General features: G+C 33.6%; 1 protein-coding gene across 3 annotated transcripts in view; it reads right to left on the bottom strand.

Moving 5' to 3' along the window:
* The window catches only part of ACAP2 (ArfGAP with coiled-coil, ankyrin repeat and PH domains 2), a 147018-nt gene that overhangs the window by 29827 nt on the left and 108310 nt on the right, over positions 1-8881 (bottom strand). For all 3 annotated transcript variants that reach the window (XM_014545310.1, XM_014545311.1, XM_014545312.1), the window contains 3 exons: positions 7270-7321; positions 5422-5522; positions 4695-4800 (listed from right to left, as the gene is read on the bottom strand). In XM_014545310.1, coding sequence (XP_014400796.1) covers positions 4695-4800; positions 5422-5522; positions 7270-7321 — 259 coding nt within the window. The remainder of the gene's footprint in view (positions 1-4694; positions 4801-5421; positions 5523-7269; positions 7322-8881) is intronic.

Genomic DNA, 8881 nt, shown 5'->3' with positions numbered 1-8881 from the left:
AACGGGTGGAGGGGAGCTATGGGGGGGAAAAAGAGGAACAACTGTAATAATCTGGACAATAAAGATTTAATTTTAAAAAAAAGAACAGAAAAAAAAAAGAAATAGCAAACTCAGCTGTAAAACCATTTGATGAATAGTTGATGGGGGAGATTTTATGAGGGTGAAAGTAACAGGAAGTAGATGTGTTATACAAAATAACAAAACAGAATGGAAACAAGGGAGAAAATGGAGGAATCACATTGTCATTTGGAGGAATCACATTGTCACTTCTCAAATCCAGTATGTCCATTTCATCTTCACACAGAAGCCTGATCTCAGGATTAGCAATGGTTGCATAACCAAATATTGTGTCTCCTGTTGCAACATGAAGCATACGCACCACCCATTATGTAATCTTAAGGCATGGAAACAATTAACCTGGTCTCTTTAGTAAATCATTGCCATGTAAAAAAGGGATTGTTCTAGATTGAAAGATCTGAGGGACATAACCAGATGCAATGCCAGCATAGGTAAGATCCTACTTTGTACAAAAGGTTGTCAGTAACATTTTTAAGACAACTGGGAACATCTGAATATAGACTGGGTGACAGATGATATTAAGAAATTACTATTAGGTGTGGAATGGCATAATATGTGTAATCTACTTTTTAAAAACTTTTTTTTCATTAAAAACAATGTTTACCCATAAGAACAGGAATAACATAAATAAGAGCAACAAAACTTTAGGAGCTGGAAAATGGGTAAATAAAGTAACTGAACAGACCAAGGCCAAATCTAAGGGTGGTAGTAAAAAAAAGGCAGGCTGGGGGTGGTTTTCTCCCTCCTCCTGCCTCTGCCCTCTCCCCCGACCGCTGGGCACCACGTGGCTTTATCCACCACGTTTTGGGGTTCGGGATACGATCTGTGTTTTCTTTCTGGGAAGACAGGTTTGGAGCTTCATGGGGAATTCTCTGTGGCAGATCTCAAGAGTTCACCAATTTACATGACATAATATTCAAAGGGCTCAAGGATTTAAACCGGTGATTTTTCAACCTTTTTCATATCATGGCACAGATAAACTAATTATTAAAATTCTGTAGGACACCAAAGATTACATTTTTTTTTGCAGATCTGAAAAAAAAAATAGGTATAATTTTGAGTCAGGCTATTGTGTTGGTTGTTACTGTTTTTTGTTGTTGTTGTTGTTGTTGTTTTTTTAATTTAACAATCTAAGGGAAAAGAGGTCAGTGTCCCTGACTAAATAGTAAGGTATTGCATGATTTAAAAATTCTTGTCACACACAGACTAAAAATCACTGATTTATATTATGTTAACCCTGGAAGTGGGGATAAAAGTTGGAGAAATGATTGTGTAAGAAGCAGTTAGCATCCAAGGTCCCCTCCCCAATTTCATGCCATTAGGGTTCTGCTCCCTATTCATAAACACAAGTGACTGAAAGTACATTCTCTGGTGAAGTAAATCAGAGTATCTGGAAGGGACTTACCCGAAAGATGGAAGGCAGAGGACTAAATGAACGAATACACACTGAATGTTGAGACCCCCAGTAATGAGCTCCCAGTCAGTCCCTTACCCCTATGCTGGAGGTTGGTGAATGTTCTCTGGGGAATCATACCAGGTGAAAAGACCCCAAAGTTCCTAACTCTGGTTGTTCCTCAAAAAAATAAATGGTCCAGACTTCAGCAAAGCTCACAGTCAACAAAGTCCTAACTGTTCTCAGAGCTTCCAAAGAGGTTTTTAGCTACCATATAATCATGAGCAGGTTTACCAGACAGCCAAGGAACCACGCCTCTAAAAGCATGTCAAACTCAAAGGCCATCACGGGCCAGATAAACGAGGCATGTGGTCCACGGGCAGCGAGTTTGACATGCTTGCTCTAGAACATAATGGTTCTCAACAATGCATGTATACAGAAATCACCTAGGAATCTTTTTAAAATATTGATACCTGGGTCCCAACTCCATTCAACTGTTCAGTGGTAGACTCTAATTCTGATTTTTCCCTTGACCTTCCCCTGGCCTCCCCTACCCACCAGTGTCTTGTGTCCATTGGTTATGCTTATATGCTTGCATATGCGTCCTTTGGTTGATCTCTTACACCCCGCCCCCTCAACCCTCCCCGGCCTTCCCGCTGTAGTTTGACAGTCTGTTTGATGTTGAGACTTATTTTTTTAAAGCTCCCCGTGTTATCATAATGTGCAGTTGAGGCTAAGAACCACAGTTCAAACAATGCAGCCATGAAAAAAGAACAGGTTTACATGTATAAGCAGTCAGCAAACAGAAAGAAACTCTAGTTATGGGTGACGGGAGTCAAAAGATACAAACTCCAAGTCATAAAATAAATATGTCATGACGATATACTAGTGTTGTAACTATGGTTAAATTAAATACATGCTACCAGAACGGAAATAGTCAATAGAGAAAATATCTCAGAAATTAGAGCAAAAAGACACACAAAAATTAGAAAATCATAAGATTAGTTCAGAAATTCCAGGAAAAACAAACAGGAGAATTGGAGAAGAAGGCTACAAAAGATAGTACTGTAATAAGAAAGACTCCAATGGCAACACTGGAACCAAAAAAAAAACAATGCAGTTAAAATTAAGAATAATTATTTCCAACCTAAAAATTCCACACCCAACCAAGCTATCAAACAAGTATGATGACGGAATAAAGACACTTTCAGACATGCATGGACTCACAAAAGACTCATTTTCAGGATCCTACCAAAGCAGTGAGTTCCGTTTCTCAAGTCGCACTGATGGCCTTGCTCAAGAATATATAAACTCACTGAGAAGCTGAAGCCAGACTATGACCCAAAAGTCCATTTTAAGCTTATCTTCTCCAGGAAGATTTCAACTAAGAGACAATTTGAGTCTTCCTGTTTTAGATTTTACCCAGTTTTAATTTTAAATACCTTTCACATTCATTATTTTATTATTAATTAAAATAATATTTGGAGGAAATATTTGCATCAGACCATCTTCTGTCAATCTGGGACAATATTCAAATACAGAATTAAACATATTTAAATATTAAAATAAAAAGACAGGTAAAGTCAAGTAAACAAAAGAGAAACTGAGTCTAGATTTTAAAAATAACGTTTCAATTATGAAAAAAATCATCCTCCATAAAAAAAAGAATGTTATGGGTGAAGGGAGTCAAAAGATACAAACTCCAAGTTATAAAGTAATTAAGTCATGAAGATATTATATACAGTGTGGTGACTATGGTTAATAACACTATGTAGCAACACCCCGCCCCCTCAACCCTCCCCGGCCTTCCCGCTGTAGTTTGACAGTCTGTTTGATGCTGAGACTTATTTTTTTAAAGCTCCCCGTGTTATCATAATGCGCAGTCGAGGCTAAGAACCACAGTTCAAACAATGCAGCCATGAAAAAAGAACAGGTTTACATGTATAAGCAGTCAGCAAACAGAAAGAAACTCTAGTTATGGGTGACGGGAGTCAAAAGATACAAACTCCAAGTCATAAAATAAATATGTCATGATGATATACTAGATAGTGTTGTAACTATGGTTAAATTAAATACATGCTACCAGAACGGAAATAGTCAATAGAGAAAATATCTCAGAAATTAGAGCAAAAAGACACACAAAAATTAGAAAATCATAAGATTAGTTCAGAAATTCCAGGAAAAACAAACAGGAGAATTGGAGAAGAAGGCTACAAAAGATAGTACTGTAATAAGAAAGACTCCAATGGCAACACTGGAACCAAAAAAAAAACAATGCAGTTAAAATTAAGAATAATTATTTCCAACCTAAAAATTCCACACCCAACCAAGCTATCAAACAAGTATGATGACGGAATAAAGACACTTTCAGACATGCATGGACTCACAAAAGACTCATTTTCAGGATCCTACCAAAGCAGTGAGTTCCGTTTCTCAAGTCGCACTGATGGCCTTGCTCAAGAATATATAAACTCACTGAGTAGCTGAAGCCAGACTATGACCCAAAAGTCCATATTAAGCTTATCTTCTCCAGGAAGATTTCAACTAAGAGACAATTTGAGTCTTCCTGTTTTAGATTTTACCCAGTTTTAATTTTAAATACCTTTCACATTCATTATTTTATTATTAATTAAAATAATATTTGGAGGAAATATTTGCATCAGACCATCTTCTGTCAATCTGGGACAATATTCAAATACAGAATTAAACATATTTAAATATTAAAATAAAAAGACAGGTAAAGTCAAGTAAACAAAAGAGAAACTGAGTCTAGATTTTAAAAATAACGTTTCAATTATGAAAAAAATCATCCTCCATAAAAAAAAGAATGTTATGGGTGAAGGGAGTCAAAAGATACAAACTCCAAGTTATAAAGTAATTAAGTCATGAAGATATTATATACAGTGTGGTGACTATGGTTAATAACACTATGTAGCATATTTGAAAAATTCTAAGGGAGTAAATGTTAAAATCTCCTCCTAAGAAAAAAATGTTTGTTACTATGTATGGTGACAGATGTTAACTGGACTTACTGTGGTGATCATTTTGTAGTATATACAAATATTAAATCATTACATTGTATGCCTGAAACTAATATAAAGCTACTTGTCAATTATACCTCAATTTAACAAAACTTAAAGAATGTTAGAATCATACAAGGTTGCAATTAAAGTTAAAAACTTTTGGCAATATATCATCTAGTATTGCAGTATTGTTTACTAACCTCTGATTCATCACCCTTCTCTCTATAAGCAGTAGCAATACTGGTCTGAACAGCCTTAATCCATGCCTGGCGCAGCTTTTCAGAATCTGCCTGAAGCATACAACTTCTAAAGGGAAATAACATTGTTTTCTCAGTCACTAAATTAACCAAAAAAAGAATAATAATGTTTACTTTTTTGCTGACTTTGTTATAGAATAATTTTCTAACAAAAAATAATCATTTCTGTTGAACGATTTTTATTTCATCTATCTTTAGGACAGATTGTATTCAATAAGAAATCAAGATATTAATGAAATAAGTTACCTACTGGAAAGAAATCACCCATTCCTTCACATTAAAAAAAAAACCACAAAAAAACACAAACTTTAAATTTACCATATAAATATAACACTTTTTTTTCTATTGGGTAGAAATATAAAATGATAGTTATAAAAAAATCAATCTGATATATGAGTTCACTTTATCATCCATGACAACTAAAAAGTTTTCATATGGCCACATCAATAATCTTTATAGAATTTAAAGAATATGATACTGGGTAGAAGTTACAGAAATTTCTGACTCTAATACCTGTAATCACTAAACAATGAAATTTACTTTTAAGACACTTTTTTCTAGTTAGCACAGACCACCACAAGTGAAACAAATCTTTCTCTACTCTGGAAAGTTCTTTTAAAACAAGCTATAGAAACATAAAAGCAACTCTCAATTGTTTAGAACCACTCACTTGGTTGGAGAGACCACCTCAAAGCAGAATCGCCGTTCTATGTCTTCACAATGTTTCACTGTGCAAAGCCTTAGATCTTCCACTACCACAGTGGGGTTATCCTACAATAAGAAAACAGAACTCCCATATTTATCAATCTAGGTTTTAAATACTACTACCAATAATACTTAAAAATATTCCTTGGAATAAGTGGTCTTAAAGATTTATATTTTTCTTAATTTAGAGATAGGACTTATCAACATAGATATAACTAATAAAGGTAATTATACCCTGTTAATAATTTTACCTGCCTCATAAAATTGCTGTATAAAACTTAAATAAAATAGTTTTAATCCAACACTTGGCAATTAGTTAGTAGGTACTCAATAAATGTCAGCTTCCTATTAATTTTCTTTCATATCCATTACGCTCCTGGTCCCTACTCACATATAATAAAAACTACTTTCCTCCAAAAACAGAAGTCTTTAATGAGTCAAGTTTTAAATAATTGGAAAGAAAAAAATAAGAAGCCTATATATCCTTCTTAAAATACCAATGAAAATGAGAAAGGTTTTATCATTTCCTAGTATTTAATTAAAAAAAAAATACTCAAAACCAAGTATTAGAATAGAAGAAACCATGAGCTAATTAGAAATTTCATATTGTGTCATCTCAAGAGTAAAGTGAGTATTTCAAATTTACAATTGAATACATCATTCATAAAAGCTAAGTGGGTAAAAATCAAGTCACCAATTAACTATGGTTCTTTTTTTCCAAATTGGAGGGGGTGGGATTTAAAGTATTTATTCATGTGTTTAAACTCTACATTCTTCACAGATCAGATTAAGGAGTTTGTAGGTAATGTTTATTTGTGCATAGTGAGAAGAGACAGAGCAAGGGAAAAGGAGAAAAGAAAAGAAAAAAGACGGTCACAGGGAAATAGAAAGAAATACACCACAAGTTACCAGAACCTTCAGAACAAAAAGAAAAAGAAAAAGCTGTGAGCATCAACATCTATACAAGTTGAAGGAATAAAATCTTCAACGCTTTGAATGGTGTCTACAAACCATTTCATTATCCTCCTTCCACATAGAGCAAACTTCCCATAATTTCTCCTGGGCCACTGTCACCTGCAACTGTAGTATTCTGAGTGAACACCAACAAGGTTGGTGACAGGAGAGGGAGGGCAGAGAAGTCAAGGTACAGTGGAGAGGGGACAAGGATCAGTGCCTTCAGCAGGAGATGTCCAAAGAGGTAAAGATAGCATGTTTGGACATTACTTGGGAGGGAAGTGAGTTGTCACATTCTCACGCCACCTGTAATTTCTGTATGCCTTTCTAATAAATAAAAACTCCTCACCCTTAAAATAAGGTTCAGGAAAATGAATATATAAAAAGAACATTAACAAATTTAGAGGTTTTTATTTAACTTACTTCAAGGTAACATTTTAATGTCATTTCTAATATCTATATTATCATCAGTGGCCATAAGGTGTTATTTCTTAAAATGCATTTTTTTCTACAGCCTCAGAATAGTACTTGTGGAGTGGTTGTATTATTCTTGTCACACAAATAGACAAAGAAACATGTGAAGTAAAAGAGTGTCAATCCTGAGACAGGACAAAAAATCCATCTCAAAGCTAGGAATTAAGAATTCGGGATTCAAAATCACTGCTTTTAAGAATCGAATGTGGATACTTTCCACTTCTAAACATTCTTACTAGTATACATGCCCAAACAAAATAAATTAACAGTAATTTTGCACAGATGAGTATTTATGAACTTAAATACTTTCCCAAAGCAAACAGATAAATAACCAAAACTGGGGAGTCACTAGATTTTTCACTTAATTACTTAATAAAACACCTACCTTAAACTTTTTCTGGTAAACCAACTGATTGTTCTGTATTGAAAACCAGCGTCTAAATAAATACAAAATAGATTAAGTTTTCACCAACACATTTTAATTCAGTTGTTGTTAGGAACAAAATATTTGGGAAAGCACTAGAAAATCAGTTTATGATAATTATGTTTTGAGAAGTACATTGTTTTGTTTTGCTTTATATAAATTGATGCCAATAAAATAACTATTGAAAGTAAAGAACAATTTTAAACAATTTTAACAAGACAGATTAGGAAAGTAAAATTACTATATTTTGATTCATTTTAAGTCAGAAATTTAAATCCTAACAAAAGCTACCTTTTATGCTATCATCAAATAATAATTGTTTTTTAAAGTAAAAGATTTTTTTGAGGTTCCTCAAAATAACCAAAATCTTTCCCCCCCCCAAATAATTGCTTTTATTATAAAGTGGAAATAAATTTATATTGTAAATAAGACTATGTATTTGTATACATTAAAACATTGAAATAAATGGTGCTTTGTTTCAACCTTTCTGCAGCTAATTCAGCAAGTGATTTAGTAATGGTAAGCAAAACAGAAAATTAAATCATCATTTTACAATTGCTATCAAACAAGAAAAAACTGCCAATTCACTTGGCCTACTTTCATATAATCATAGAAACAGAATAAGTTATTATTAAAAATGTTTCATCCAAATATTTATATTGTTCTGCTCATTACTGTAAATTATTAGGCAAAAAATTTACTTGCAATCTTCTTTAGAAGACAAAGCTAAGCTACTTATGGCATATTTACTAATTCTAATCTATTGAAACAGTAAAAGAACCTAAAGACTTACAAAAAAAAAATCACAGCCAAAAGCCATTCATAAAAGCAAAAATTCTCATCAAGCATGAAAGGTAAAACATTTGAGTCATTATTTTAAAATTAGTTTCATGTGAGATGATTTCTATTGTAAACATTAGTTATTAATCTATTAGCAGATAGAGATTCTACCTTTTCATTGATACTAAAAAAAAGGCATTAGAAATTGTATTTAGACATATTTAGAATTTCTATTTTTAAAAATTAATTCTCCAAAGCTGAGGAAATGATTTTCTAATTTTAAGCTAGACAGATTGTTAGGTTTTCTTGCTACTTTAAAAAGGTATCACCTTTACCATTAATAGAGATTTGTTAAATTAGCATCTAGATAAAACCAAGTGGGTTGCCTCTAAATGCAAATCATCAAGAGGCAGGCTAGAAAAGGAAGAACTTCTGGGTTTCTTTGCTTTGGGACACATGGTTAGAAATGTTAAAGGAAATACCTACAAACAAACAAAATGGTGCAGCCCTGCCACATGGGATGACATGCAATGGAAATAATCTCTGCTACTGATTGAAGAGTTTTTAAAAAAATCATATGAGGTAGTATAAACTATATTAATAAAAATTCGTATGTTTCATGGTAATCATCTATATATATAAAAGGCTAATATACAAAGTGTCCCCTCGGGAGTTCAACCGGGAGGCCAGGAGTTCGATGGCTCGCTATGTCGTGTGCTGACCACCTCGGGGTGGCACAGAATGAAGGAAGGCCCAGGCCGGCAGCCAGCAGCCGGAGAAGGAAGGCCCCGAC

This window comes from Myotis brandtii, unplaced genomic scaffold, assembly GCF_000412655.1.
Source record: "Myotis brandtii unplaced genomic scaffold, ASM41265v1 scaffold4, whole genome shotgun sequence".
In the NCBI taxonomy this organism is placed as follows: Eukaryota; Metazoa; Chordata; class Mammalia; order Chiroptera; family Vespertilionidae; genus Myotis; species Myotis brandtii.
Note: the sequence above shows the minus strand (reverse complement) of the source record. Positions and strands in the feature narration are given on the sequence as shown.